The sequence below is a fragment of the Nicotiana tabacum genome, chromosome 4 (assembly GCF_000715075.1).
Source record: "Nicotiana tabacum cultivar K326 chromosome 4, ASM71507v2, whole genome shotgun sequence".
NCBI classification, from domain to species: Eukaryota; Viridiplantae; Streptophyta; class Magnoliopsida; order Solanales; family Solanaceae; genus Nicotiana; species Nicotiana tabacum.
Genome location: NC_134083.1, coordinates 81,492,420 through 81,508,741, shown reverse-complemented (window position 1 = coordinate 81,508,741; position 16,322 = coordinate 81,492,420). Strand labels below are relative to the sequence as shown.

At 35.0% G+C, this 16,322-nt stretch overlaps 1 protein-coding gene across 1 annotated transcript; it reads left to right on the top strand.

Annotated features, from left to right (window-relative positions):
• The first annotated feature begins 12,029 nt into the window (after window positions 1-12,029).
• Window positions 12,030-16,031, top strand: LOC142180004 (uncharacterized). Its single transcript, XM_075250921.1, has 6 exons — window positions 12,030-12,985; window positions 13,070-13,403; window positions 13,649-13,834; window positions 13,949-14,440; window positions 15,517-15,613; window positions 15,766-16,031. Exons 1-6 carry the CDS (start codon window positions 12,030-12,032, stop codon window positions 16,029-16,031), a joined length of 2,331 nt encoding a protein of 776 aa, XP_075107022.1.
• Window positions 16,032-16,322: the final 291 nt, after the last annotated feature.

The window sequence follows — 16,322 nt, the reverse complement described above, 5'->3', positions numbered from 1 at the left end:
TACAGTAAACAAGGAGATAGAGAAAGAGAGACAAGGTCTGCGGAACACGGCAGCTACCTCAAAATCTCCTGAAAATCAACTGCATGAAATAATCAATACCCGCTATGTTCAGGAACACCTAGATCTGCACACGAAGTGTAGGGTGTAGTATGAGTACAACCAACTCAGCAAGTAACAATAATAACTAAGGAACTGAAGATAATAACGAGCTACACAGTCATAGTTCACTTTCAGTAGTTCCAGCAAAGAATAGACATGCTTTCAAATCCGGCAGTTTAAGTCAAATCAATTTTTATACAGTTCAATTTCAAGTAATCCGAATATAAATTCTTTCAGAGATTTTACAACAATGACAGATAGCAACCAAGTGCAACAACAAATGCTAAGCAAGTACAGCTTCTCAGGCAACAGTCACTCAACTTATCACAACAGCTCAACCACTCGGCTCCCAGCCCTCAGCACTCACACTCAATGGATATCGCGCTCACTGGGGGTGTGTACAGACTCCGAAGGGGCTCCTACAGCCCAAGCGCCATAATCTGCACGGACAACTCACGTGTTGCACGGACAACTCACATGCTATAATATCCTGCACGGACAACTCACGTGCCATAATATCCTTACCTCACCGACAGGCCCTCGGCCTTACTCAGTCCTCAACCTCTCAGGTCTCTCGGGCTCTCAGAAATCACAAGGATCAGCCCAAACAAAGATAACATAGTATATCAACAAATATCCAGAAAGACTGAGGTATAATACGCAAGAAAAATCATGATTGAGTACAAGACAGCAATTAGCAAATAATTCAATAAGTACGCGACCTCTACGGGTCTCAACAGTACTATAACATAGCATAGATTTATAGTCAAATTTCTTCAACACATAGAGATCATATAGCTAACAATAAATTATTCAACTTTACAGTTTCTCGGAACGGACCAAGTCACAATCCCCTCGGTGCACGCCTACACTCCCATTACCTAGCATGTGCGTCACCACCAAAATAATCACATGATACAAAAATCTGGGGTTTCATACCCTCAGGACCAGATTTATAATTGTTACTTACCTCAACCCGTGTAATTATTTATTCCGCTATGCCCTTGCCACGAGAATTGGTCTCCGAAAGTCTCGTATCTAGCCACAATTAATTCGATTCAGTCAATACAAATTATTGTAATTAATTCCATAAGGAAATACTAATTTTTCCAATAAAATCTGAAATTAACTCAAAAATCGCTCGTAGGGCCCACGTCTCGGAACCCGACAAAAGTTACAGAATATGAACGCTCCTCCAACCACGAGTCCAACCATATAAATTTCACCAAAATCCGACACCAACACGACCCTCAAATCTTCAATTAAAGCCTATGAAGATTTCTACCATTTTCAACCCAATCCTTACCCATTTTAACTTAACAATCTTTCCACAACCTTATTAGTATGTATACATAATACTCTTACATCCAAGAATCATACTATAAATCACTCATTTTTACTCCAAACCCGAAATTGAAGAATTAGGGAAAGAAATTCTTACCTCTTTGAAGCCCTAGCAAGATCCTTGTGAAATCTTCAAACCTTGAACAAGAATTGATGGATAAATGACTAAGTCTTCACTTTTTCTCTCTAAAATGCTCTCACCTATCTCTAAAATACCAGATTTTGGCTTTAAAAAAATGAGCTTTAAGGGCTATAAATCGAAGTTGGGTCGGGTCAAAAATTAGAAAGAATGGAAGCTTCGACACAGTTATGCGATCCGCATACCGGCCGCATAATTTGGCCTCCAAAGCTGGGCGTTACTGACCCGGTCTGCGGTCATTATGCAGTCCGCATACTTGTTCTACGGTCGCATAATGCACCGCAAAACAGGTTTGCGGTCGCATAGTACACCGCAGATTTTCCTCAAATCTTGCCCCTCACCCGATCCACTTTGCGACCATTATGCGGTCCGTAGAGTGATTCTGCGACCGCATAGTGGTCGTAGAAATGACCCTTTTCCGACAAGATTTTCCTTTACACATCGATGCATTGTTCAACCCAAAAAGTCCGAGCCGCGGCGAGCTGAGAAATTTTTATAATCTTTGTACTAATTGATCTACCTCGGCACACTACTAGAAATTCGCTAAAAACCGACCAAAGTTGGTCGGTTATGGCCAATTACCGACCAAAATGCGACCATTACAGTGTGGATGGTGTTTTGATGGTCGGAATGGCTTACCGACCAAAGTTGGTCGGTAGTTTAAAACGACCATCTGATAAGTTTAATTACTTACCGACCAACTTTGGTCGGAAATATATTTTATTAATTTAATTTTACCAACCAAAGTTGATCGGTTTAACTAAATTATATTTTTTTTATTAATTATTAAAATTAAAAAAAAACGACCAACTTTAGTCGGTAATTGAAAAAATATATATTTTAAAAATAATTAAAATTAAACATTACCGACCAACTATGGTCGGTAATCTCAACAGTGCAGGCAAAATACCGACCAAAGTTGGTCGGTAATGTTGAATTCTGGGAATTCAATGTTCATTAACCGACCAACTTTGGTCGGTATTTTGGAATAATTTATTTTTTTTATTAAAAATCGACCAACTTTGGTTGGTTTTTCTGGGTTTAATTTTGGCATAAAATGCCTGTTTTGGCAGCTACACCACCTGCCAGCATACCAATACACCTAATAACAACAACAACACAATAACAACAACAACAACAACACAAAAACAACAACCAAAACATTCAATAAATACTTTAAAACTAACAAATTAAAGTTCAATTGAACATAAAAATTCAAAACCAAGTTAAAACTAATTACAACTAGTTCAAAACTGGTTCTATTTGTCTAGTTCAAAGTATATAAAAGTCAAGAGGTGTTTTCTACAACATCATCATCACCGTCTGATGAACTTTCATTTACAAGACGATATAGAGAACGGTCTTGTGGAGGATGGGAAGCACGATCACGGGGAGGACGGGAGGAACGATCACGAGCAGGACGGGAGGAACGATCACGTGGAGGTCGACCCTCTGGAGATGACTCACGAGATCGGGGAAACAGAAAAGCTCCACCAGATAGGAGAGTTCTGATCTGAGCTTGCATGCCAAGGAATTGAGCATCTCTAAGCCTTTCTCTTTCCTTGGCCGCTTCTAGCTCTGATGTGAGCTTTGTCACTGTCTCCCGTATAGCGGAGAGGCTCTCCCTATTAAGTTTCTCGCCTTGCGAGGAAGTCCCTATTCCTCGCATTCCACACTTATAGCGATGGAAGTTTTTAGTAGGAAGCCCGTATACCTTCCCCCATTTTGGACCACCAACAGACTCCAACCATATTCTTTCAGCATCCTCGTCCGAAAGTTGGGTTGGCTCACCCGATTCACCAGCTGGATGACTACGGATGAATTCCTCCACGTTACTTTGGTAGCGACCCTATATTATTTTAAATTAAATCAGTATTTCAAAATTTTTATCAAAGTAAATTATAATACTTAAAGAAAATTGAAAGCTTATATATGCAGTCGAGGCCCGGTCCTCGACCCACCTATCTTGATCCTCCTCTTTCTTCTTCTTCACAATATGTGTCTCCTTGAATAGCTCATCATGACTCATTGAACGCCCATACTTCTTTTCCTGAAAACAAATTAATTTAGTTAATAAACAGAATATATATACTTAGAAAAGTAAAATAATTTAAGCAATTACGTACCAATCTTCTTTTTATTGTCCCTAGGCTGATCGCACCTCCAGTGTGCAAGGAGCCTCCCTTCTCGGATGCGCGAGTTTTCTTTCCTTTTTCGCTCCTCTCTAAGAACTCTTCGGCAAGCCATTGCCTTTGCAAATCATTCCACAAATTCTCAAGTAACCAGCCAGGCCTCTTGTTCTTCTTTCTTGCATCCGAGAAAGCATCCGCCAATCTCTTGCGAGCTTTATAATGAAATTTGTAGCCACTTCCGTGCTATAGCGGTCTTCCCATACACACTTGCTCTGTATTTCAAAAGTTAAATATTAGATGGAAACATCATAAATATAAATTATTAAACTATTTAAAAGAACATTTATACCTTAAATTGATTGAAAATTTGCTCCTTTAGTGAGAATGGGCAATCAGTCCAAGTCGCATAAGGGCCATCATTAAATTAGCACGCAAATTGAAATTCTGCTTGGTTGATATGTCATATGTTTCAACCTCATCATACCACAATTGTTTTAACTCATCAATCAAAGATTGCAAATATACATCAATCAAACTTTTCGGATTACGTGGACCGGGGATAATACAATTTAAGAATATATATGTACTAGTCATACACAAACTCGGGTGGTAGATTATAAGGTGTAAGAAAGACAGGCCAACATGAATATGGTGTCGCGGATATAGAAAAAGGCGTGAAGCCATCCGCACATAGACCTAACTGAATGTTCCTTGGTTAACTAGCAAAATCTGGATATGTCCTATCAAAGTGCTTCCAAGCTTCTTCATCTGAAGGATAACACATAACACCAGGTGGTCTTCTATTTTCAAAGTGCCATCTCATATGAGGAGCAGAACTCATCGACGCATATAACCTCTTTAACCTAGGTATAAGAGGTAAATAATGCATCGCCTTGACAGCGACCATATTCCCGCTGGAAAGCCTCTTGAAACGAGGCTTTTCGCAAAATTTACAACTGTCTAAAGTTGCATCATCTTTATAATAAAACATGCAACCATCTTCACAACAATCAATTCTCATTGACGAAAGTCCTAACTTAGAAACCAATCTCTTTGCCTTATAGAAATCACCAGGTAAGTTGCTATTAGGGTCAACTAGTTCACTCATAAAGTCAATGAAAGAGTCCATGGTTGTTTGAGAAATATTCCAATTAGATTTGATACTTAGTAATCTAACTGCAACAGATAGCTCAGAGTGCGGACTTCCTTCATGTAGTGGACGACTAGCTTCCTCTAACTGTTCATAAAAACATTTTGCGTCATCATTAGGAGTTTGTTCAACATTTTCATTGGGCTCACCCCCGAAGTGCATCCCAAAAGCATCCGCAACCATATCCTGAATTCTAGAATCAAGATTTGTATTCTCCACCGACCTATTACTTTCACCAACAATCATGTTATGAAATATCCCACGACTACCATCGATCTCTCCATGATTAGTCCACACAAAGTAATTCTCTATAAACCCCTTCCTATAAAGATGAAGCTTAACTTCCTCCGATTTTTTAAACTTCATACAATCGCACCTGACACAAGGGTACCTAATTACTCCTTCACTTTGGTTTGGTGGAAGTGACATTGCATGTCTAATAAAGTCATCAACCCCTTCTACAAAATTCTCCCGCAATCCCCGCCGATTAGGATAATTCCTATTGTACATCCAAGTACGATGTTCCATCTATACAAATAAAACAAGAACAAATTAATTTATTCTACAATTATAAATTAATTATATCTTTTTTAGTTAATTCAAGATAATAATTGGCTCCTAATTACACCAATTTATATCCTAAAAGTTCAATTCATATCCAAAAGGTCCAATTCATATCTTAAAAGTTTAATTCATATCCTAAAAGTTCAATTCACAAGAACAAATCCTAAAAACTAAAATTTCAATTCATATCCTACGAGTTTAAATATAAACTAACTAAACTAAAGAAATTCAACCCATACCCTAAAAGTTCTATTCACAAGAACAAATTAATTTATTCTATAATTATAAATTAATTATATGTTTTTTAGTTAATTCAAGATAATTATTTTTTCCTAATTACACCAATTCATATCCTAAAAATTCAATTCATATCCAAAAGGTCCAATTCATATCTTAAAAGTTCAATTCATATCCTAAAAGTTCAATTCACAAGAACAAATCCTAAAAATTAAAATTTCAATTCATATCCTACGAGTTTAAACATAAACTAACTAAACTAAAGAAATTCAATCCATACCCTAAAAGTTCGATTCACAAGAACAAATTAATTTATTCTACAGTTATAAATTAATTATATCTTTTTTAGTTAATTCAAGATAATTATTTTTTTCTAATTACACCAATTTATATCCTAAAAGTTCAATTCATATCCAAAAGGTCCAATTCATATCTTAAAAGTTCAATTCATATCCTAAAAGTTCAATTCACAATAACAAATCCTAAAAACTAAAATTTCAATTCATATCCTACGAGTTTAAACATAAACTAACTAAACTAAAGAAATTCAACCCATACCCTAAAAGTTCGATTCACAAGAATAAATTAATTTATTCTACAATTATAAATTAATTATATCTTTTTTAGCTAATTCAAGATAATTATGTTTTCCTAATTACACCAATTTATATCCTAAAAGTTCAATTCATATCCAAAAGGTTCAATTCATATCTTAAAAGTTCAATTAATATCCTAAAAGTTCAATTCACCAGAACAAATCCTAAAAACTAAAATTTCAATTCATATCCTACGAGTTTAAACATAAACTAACTAAACTAAAGAAATTCAACCCATACCCTAAAAGTTCGATTCACAAGAACAAATTAATTTATTCTATAATTATAAATTAATTATATCTTTTTTAGTTAATTCAAGATAATTATTTTTTCCTAATTACACCAATTTATATCCTAAAAGTTCAATTCATATCCAAAAGGTCCAATTCATATCTTAAAAGTTTAATTTACAAGAACAAATCCTAAAAACTAAAATTTCAATTCATATCCTACGAGTTTAAACATAAACTAACTAAACTAAAGAAATTCAACCCATACCCTAAAAGTTCGATTCACAAGAATAAATTAATTTATTCTACAATTATAAATTAATTATATCTTTTTTAGTTAATTCAAGATAATTATTTTTTCCTAATTACACCAATTTATATCCTAAAAGTTCAATTCATATCCAAAAGGTCCAATTCATATCTTAAAAGTTTAATTCATATCCTAAAAGTTCAATTCACAAGAACAAATCCTAAAAACTAAAATTTCAATTCATATCCTACGAGTTTAAACATAAACTAACTAAACTAAAGAAATTCAACCCATACCCTAAAAGTTCGATTCACAAGAACAAATCGTAAACCCTAAATTCTAACTAAACTATTCATGACAATACAAAGTTAATAATTCAATTCTAACTAAACTATTCTAGACAATACAAACTCAAAATTGAAACACTCATCAATTAAAACTAATTCATAACTAATTGACTAATTAACAAAACTAATTAGTTAATAAAATTAACTAACAAAACTAATTAAAACAAGACCTAAACCCTAATCCTTAATAAAATACAATGTTCAAATAATTGAAACACTAATCAATTGAAACTAATTCATAACTAATTAACAAAATCTAGAAATAATAAATAAATGGGTTGTAATTTAAACCTAGAATTTTTAGGAGATGGAGAAGGAGAGGGGCGGCAATGGCAGTGGCAGCGGCGACGGCGAGGGCTGGGCGGTGGCGACGCGGGGTGCGGAATGGGATTTATGTGAGGGAAATAGAGAAGGAGAGGTGAAGGTTTTGAGTGAGGGAAATAGAGAAGAGAGGGGAAAATAAGAGAGAAATGGGGGTTTTCCCCGTTTTTCAATTCTCTGATTTCAGAATTACCGACCTGTTGGTCGGTAATTTTGGTCGGCACATTAAGTGTTGACCGTTTGACCAAAAACCGACCAACTTTGGTCGGTTTTTTTTTAAAAAAAAAATTAAATTCTTTTTTTTGTGTGTTTTTTTCTTAAAATATTATAAACTATAAGCATTTATTTTATTTAACTATGCAATTATTATAAATAATTATAAACTATAAGCATAATCTTTATAAATAATTATATTAACTATTTAATTTTAATAAATTATAATAGCATCTATCTAAGTAAATTTTCTAAGTTATAATTAAGTATGTGAGTAATTTCTCACACACACACATACACTATATTATAATTGATGCTAATAACTTCTTTTTTCATTCGTTCATCACTAATAATGCATGACATAGATTAATCGATATATAGGTCGAGACGTTTTGATGAATCATCGATTAATATTCATCGATACATCTAAGTAAGTTATAAGTCGATGAATCAATTTACAAATAGATATATTTGATGATAAAGTATATATACTAATTAGTATCTTCCCAAGTCTATCCCTAAAAGAACCCGACCCTGTGGTCCTAACGCTTTGTGTTCTTATGTTCTTATATATATACAGCTATATATATATATATATAGCTTGTTATAGTATATGTTAGTGTGTATATATATAGCTTGTTAAAGTTTGACCATGTTTGACCTATTAATTTAACTCGTTTACTTAATACTAATAGCTTCTTTCGTTTATTTAATTTGTGATCCATATATATATATATATATATATATGTCAAAGATGTATATATATGTCAAAGATGTTTAGTATTAATTCTTTTATTTTTCATTCATTCATCACTAATAATGCATGGCATAGCTAGATTAATCGATATAGGTCGAGACGTTTTATTTTTACTATTAGTCGATATAGGTCAAACGTTTTGTTTTTAATATTCATCGATGCATCTAAGTAAGTTATAAGTCGATGAATCAATTTACAAATAGCATGTTATATATAGTATATGTTAGTGTATTCATTATTTGTATTACAAAAGTGTTAACGAATTACATTTATATTATTTAGATAGTAAATATAAAAGTAATTCGAAAGTTTGACCAATGTTGACGTAATAACCGACCAACTTTGATCGGTAAATGCTTCCCCTACATTAACCGACCAACGTTGGTCGGTAATTTTAAATATAAATTCTTAAATATTATAAAACATTTTAAATAATAAAATAATTATTAAAATTTAAAAAATTGGATCCAGATTACCGACCAACGTTGGTCGGTAATCCAAAATTTTCTTGTCTGACCAGCTGGGTCAATTCGTTGACCAATTTACCGACCAACGTTGGTCGGTATTTAGTTTTAAAAAAATATAAAAAAAATAATTTTCCCAGTTTCCGTCCAACCTGGACGGATTTTGGTCGCTTTTTTTGACCGACCAACGTCGGTCGGAAATATTTGGTCGGTTTTTAGCAGATTTTTAGTAGTGGCACCACCAAACCTTAATTTCCTTAGCAAAATTCCTCCGGGGTCGTTACACATAAGTCAACATCCGGTCAACCTTTTTCAACTTAAATTCAAAACCTTGGAACTAAGTACTCCAAATTATTTCAAAACCTCACCGGACCCAAACTAATTACCCCGGCAAGCCAAATAACAACTGTAATTTATAATTTGAGCAGTACATGGGAAAACAGGGCTATAATACTCAAAACGACCGGTCGGGTCGTCACAGTACATTATTGAGTAATTTCTAGAAACCACTATTATTTTGTGACTATTAACTTCTTATAGCTATCATATACATAATTACTTCCTATAACTACTATTCAGTTATTCCATAGTGTATTCGATGTATTCACATTGCTGTATTCATGAATACAACAGTAAAAAGCGCCTAAAATCAGGGCAGTCCAGTTGTACGCGCATGTATTCACATGTATTCGCGCTGCTGTATTCATGAATATAGTTGTACGCACAAGCGCCTAAAATCAGGGCAGTCCAGTTGTACGCGCATGTATTCGTGCTGATGTATTCATGAATACAGCAACAAAAGGAGCCTAAAATCAGGGCAGTCCAGTTGTACGCGCATGTATTCAAATGTATTCGCGCCATGTATTCATGAATACAGTAACGACAATCACCTTAAAAATATGTATGTCCAACTTTCTAATAACGGAAATAATATCAATTAGCGTGATACACTTCTAATATAACTCAACAAAATCAATTCTTACATGCCTCATTATCAACCCAATTAATTAGAATGATTTTTCTGTTGTATTTAACTTTAGTATTTAGTGTGTTTCAATATTTGTTTTACTGTTGCATTCATTAGATTCAATATTTGTATTTATTGTATTCGCTATTTTATATTCAGTGTATTCAAATGAATTTGTATTAGCAACATTTTAGTTATTTCTAATACATGTTATTATTGTTGTATTCGGTATATTTTATTGGTTGTATTCACTACATTTCTATTTGTATTTATATTATATTGTATTTCACTATATTTTAAAATTAAATGTATTCACTGTTTATATTCTGTTCTATTTTAATGTTTGTATTCAGTGTATTTCAATGCTTATATCTTGTATTCATGCATGAATACATGTGTATTCAGCTGTATTAAAAAAATAAAAACCTACGAAATGCATAAATACAAGCAAAAAATAATGTATTTATACAAAAATACAATGTATTTGAGTGAATTTGTACATAATATAATGTGTTTGTATCATTGTATGTGACTAAATAGCAAAGAATGGAATAAAGTTCGTCGGATATGGTGTTTCCCGGCCAAGCAAAATATTGTATACATTGTATTAAAACTAAAAGGACATGAACAAAAAACCCGGCCCTCAAATCTTCTCCGGCGTAAAAAAATATTGCAGTATCTGTGTAGAGGAATCCATTGCAATATCCGGCGTAGAGAAAGTTGCAGTCTCTTTCTTTCTAATATTGCAGTACAAATCCATTGCAAATATCCGGCGTAGAAACTAAATCCATTGCAAATATCCGACATAGAAACTAAGCAGTACAAATCCATTGCAATATTCGGCATATAAACTAAGCAGGTATTCTACTCGAACAGAGAGAGAAGGAAGAAAGAGAGAAAGAAGAAAAAATTTGTTGGAATTTTGAGAGAGAATCGTGTGATAATTGAAAAAAAGAAAGAGAAGGAAGAGAGAGAGAGAGAGAGAGAGAGAGAGAGAGAGAGAGAGAGAGAGAGAGAGAGAGAGAGAGAGAGAAGAAGAAAAAATCTGAGAGAGAATCTTGTGTTAATTGAAAGAAAGAGAGAGGAAAAACATAAATAGCGTATTTCATGCCTTAATGGTAATATATACCATAAATACCTATTTTGCTATAAAATATAAAAGATAGCTATAGAAAATAATATTTTAAAATAATTTTGGTTTATAATAAATAAGGTGTATACCTTTGCTATAAGAGGCAAAAATTCCTACATTATTTTTAATTTTATAGATCATGAACTTTACAATGATGAAATTTAAGTGTTAAGAACTGAATTATAAATATAATACGTGTGCAAATTAAATATATTTTAACATAAATACAGTTTTAAAATAAAAGCAAATCGAACTCGCATGTGAGCTTCCACCTCCGACCCTGCTTCTAGAAGCAATTAGTCGATGTTGCGGCCAAACGCACACGCAAGTATACGCGGTCGTCAAGTAATAAAGTGATTGAAAGTCGGATGTCGAACTCACGAGAACTTGTAATTAACTATTAACTAAATTAGACTATCCTAATTATCTAAACAATGATTAACCTAGAAGTGTTTGAATCTAAACTAATTAAAATAAAGAAAAAAGCAAATAGTGAACTTTGAACAGAGGAAGAGAAGATTTTTATGTTATCAATGTGATGAAAACGATCTACGGTTATGGACTATATAACAATCCTATCGTATTCTTCAATTGAATTGACTAACTAATTCATCTAGCTTATTGGTTGACATGGTTAATATTGCTCATAAGAATCTGTCGAGTTCTTACTCGCCTATTCAAGCTAACCTAACGCCTATATGTCTATGGATTTAGAACTAGCAATAACACATTTTAGAACTCATGTAAATCAACCAAGCAAGGCAATTAGGCATATGTCTATCCTAACCACGAATCTATTCCCCGATGCCCAGGTTCAAGAACTTGCTCTACTCAATCATGTATGCAATCTAGAATTCCCACTTTCGAGTTCAACTCAAGATTCGTAGATAGTATTCAATTGGTGATCAATCAATCAAATAATTAAGTGTAGAATTGAATAAATAAACTAATATGATATCTGAGCAATTTTATAAACAAAGTATTTTCTAGGGTGGTTCATGATAGGCTGGAGAACATCCTGCCTTCCTTAATCTGTCCAAACCAGTCTGGCTTTGTTAAGGGGAGAAGTATGTTTGAAAACATCTTGATGACTCAAGAAATTGTTACTGATATAAGACTGAGGGATAAACCTACCAATGTGGTCATTAAACTGGACATGGCAAAGGCATATGATAGGGTGTCATGGAAGTACTTGATGCATGTGTTAAGAAAAATGGGATTTGTAGAATGCTTTATCAACATGGTGTGGAATCTGATTGCTAACAATTGGTATTATGTCCCGATTAATGGGCAAACTTCAAGTTTCTTTCACTCAACTAGGGGTGTCAAACAAGGGGATCCTCTATCTCCAGCTTTGTTTATTCTTTCAGTAGAAGTTTTGTCTATGTCCCTAAATAAACTTTTTGAAGACAAGCAATTCAAAGGATTTGGCTTGCCTAATTGGACTGTCCCTTTGAATCACTTAGCCTATGCTGATGACACTATCGTTTTTGCCTCTTCTGATCTGTATTCCCTACAGAATATAGTTGAGGTTTTGACACAATATGAGCACACCTCTGGCCAGTTGATTAACAAGGCAACGAGTTCTTGCTACATGCATACCAATGTTGCTGGAACTTTGGTTAATACAGTAGGAACTACCACTCATTTCTCAAAGGGCGAATTTCTTTTTACCTATCTTGGCTGCCCAATCTTTTACATAAGAAGGAGAAAGGACTACTACAATGATTTGATAAAGAAGGTGAAGGCAAAACTGCATTCTTGGAAGGGGAAACTACTGTCCTATGGGGGAAAAGAAACATTGATCTCTAGTGTGTTGCAAAGCATGCCTACCCACATTCTTTCTGTACTTGATCCACATACTAATGTACTTGAACACTTACACAAAACATTTGCTAGATTTTTTCGGAGCAATAAGGAAGAAGGCAGGAGTAGGCACTGGACAAAATGGCAAAACCTATGCCTTCTTAAGGAGGAAGGAGGTGTAGGTTTTAGATCCTTGGTAGATATTTCTAAATCATTATTTGCTAAGCGGTGGTGGAGGTTTAGAACTACCAAATAATTATGGTCAAACTTTATGTGGAACAAATACTGTAAAAAAGAACTACCTACTATAGTCTAATTTAGGGAAGGCTCACATGTTTGGAAAAGATTGTTAGAGGCAAGGGAAGAAGTTGAACATGAAATACTATGGGATATGAATAGGGGGTCGACTAATGTGTGGAATGAGAACTGGACTGAACTAGGGGCATTATATCACTTGGTCCCTCCAGATTTCCACATTAATGAAGATCTTCAGGAGGTGGCTCAGTTGAGAGAGGGAGATGATTGGAATGTGCTGTTGGAACAATCTTTTCCTAAAGATATTGCAGATCATATTAGGCAGGAGGTCCCCTTTGACAACAATGATGAGTATTGGGACACACCTAGGTGGATGCCTACAGCTTCAGGGAGATTCACAGTAAGTAGTGCATGGCAAATCTTGAGACATAGAGCTCCCACAGATATTGAATACAAGTTGTTGTGGACCAAGGGATTGCCTTTTAAATTATCCTTCTTTTTATGGAGACTATGGAAAGTCAAAGTACCTACTGATGATATATGGAGAAGGAGTGGGCACATGGTGGTTTCAAAATGTTGGTGTTGTATCCAACCTCATGAGGACTCTTTCCAACATCTATTTCTAAAAAGTGCAATTGTTGATAGGGTGTGGTGAACCTTTATGCATGGAGCAGGTGTAGTAGGGAATCTAGTCCAAGTACATCAAGTTATAAGGATGTGGTGGAATATAGATTGCTGTCCAAAACTCAAGCCTTTGTTCCAGGCAGCTCCAGCAGTGATAACATAGGAGATTTGGAAGAGGGGAAACACTATGAAACATGGAGGTGCAATGTCATTTAGTAGGGTTATCCCCGGTTACCACACATTCCATTACTATGGCCAGACATGATCAGATTTTTGGAAGGTTATAAACCATACGTTGTGATTAAGATTGTGGCTTGGCAGTCACCCCGTGAAGGTTGGTTCAAATGTAACACTAGTGGTGCGTCAAGGGACAACCCAGGACCAAGTTCCTATGGCTTTTGTGTGAGAAATCATGATAGAGAGTTGGTGTTTTTTAAGACAAAACAGATCGAAGATACAACTAATATTGTGGCAGAAGCTAAGGCAATTGTTGAAGGTCTTGCATTTTGCATTAAGCAACAACTGCATCCTCTAATAGTAGAGACTGATTCTCTGGTTATGAAAAGGATCATAGAAGATGAATGGGAAACACCATGGAGTATTGGAAAGGAAGTGAAAAGGATCAAAGGGATGAAGGAGAATTTCAATGTAACATTCCAACATGTTCTGAGAGAGAGCAACACATTAGCAGATTTTTTAACTAACACAACTTTTTCTTTTCCAGGTGCAATAAACTTTAACTCATGTTCTGAAATGCCAAGTGCAAGGAGAAGATTACTAAACCTCGACAAGGCCCATATTCCTAATCTTAAGGTCAGGGTAGCAAAGAGGAAGGCTCCAGACTAATTTTCATATCTGTCATCACAAGAGCATGAGCTTAATAATTGTTTTATTGTTAAAATCTGGGTGTTTGGTTCAAGATGATAATCCAAAATCACAAAACCATGCATTTGAGCTACCTCTTCTTCCTTACTACTGGGATTACAGTACAATCAAGAGTTTAAACACATCCAAGAGGCTACACATAAAGTATTTGACCTCTGCTGCAACTCAAGTACATGCCATGAAGGATGTACATGCTTGATTGGTGTTAGATGTTATACTTAGTGTGGTCTCATTATGCTAGCCAAGCAGCAGACCTCCTGCAATCCAAAACCTCTTCATTGCTCCCAGAAAACATAAGAACATGGGAGCACAAAACACATTCCTAACTCTGTTTGACACATTTTGCCGGTTTCAATAGCAGGATCAGAAAACTGAAGTAATAGTATGAATTGACATACCATTTCATAGGATAATAAACTTGTACTATTTCTGCACAGGGATTAACAGACTGGTCTGGCCAATTGTGAAAGAAATATGCAGAACCAGTATAACAAGTGCTAGTTCAATTGGTTATTGTTTAGGTTTTTGTTTGCTCTGGTATTAAATTCTAGTTATATACCAATAAAGCAGCAGGCACAACTTTCCTAAAATACTCACTGGTCTGGCCAATTGTGAAAGAAATCTGAAGAATCAGTATAACAAGCGCTGGATCAATTGGTTATCGTTCAGGTTTAGCATTAAAAATCAGCTAAATGAGACAAGGAGTGATGTTGATCTCCAACATATAATTTCACATAAGGCTCAAGCTCTATTGTATCAGGAAACCAACAACTCTTTTTCTAGAACTGATTGGTTTGTCGATTGAAAAGATACTACTATGAGTAATCACATAGTAACATGGTTTGTTTGATCTTGTTGGTTATCTATGCACAATTAGAATGCTTCACAGTGGTATTAGCATGTTACTATGCTCAGTCTGGGGGTGGTCTAATGGTGTAAGGAGAATCACATAAAATCAAGGGTGGACAAATTGTCGCAATGATAGTAAATGGTACCATTTACAGTGTACACATCAAACTGAGTGGTGCATAGAGGAAATGCAATATCAGTTGAAAAACAGCTCTGCACAGCTTGATGTCGATATGGAGATGCACTCAAAGTGTACTGCTGTTACATCATTTTGAATGCTACTGTTCAACTAGATCGACAACAGTCTTCAATTAGTCACTACCCAATCCTTATCACTGCTCCCAGAACACACAAGAACCTGGGAGCAGTTTCTCACCTACTAACAATTTTGCTACATTGTGCAGGTTCCACAGTTAGGCTCAGATTAATGAGGTATCAGCATGGAGTGCTATTAGCACCCAAGTCCCAGATAGAGTGCACAACTATAACTGAGCATCTCAGCAGGTTCCAGAATATCATGGTTATGCCTGTGCCAGTTTCAGTTGGTACTAAGAAATACAACAATTGGAGCTACAACTGCAACACTTCTTCTTCTGCTCTACCAATCCAACACACATCATTGTTGCAGCTAGATTCAATTCAGTGCCAAAATGCTCATTATGGGAGTTGATCAACACACTACTGCAACAGCACATCAGCAACACAAATGTCAATACACATCAAATTAACAAACTGGAAGGAATCCTGCTACACTACAAGCAGCTTGACTTGGGTAGCAATCTGATGTGCCTACATAGACAGTTATCACATTTCCTGAGCTTGACTACTGTGTATGTTTGTGTGGTGTTAGACTATTTCTCAGTGGTATTAACTTGTTATCATGCTCATTCTGGGGTGGTTTAACATCATACAGAACCATGGAGTCAAGAAGGCATCTCATAGAGTCCAACATGAGTTCAAA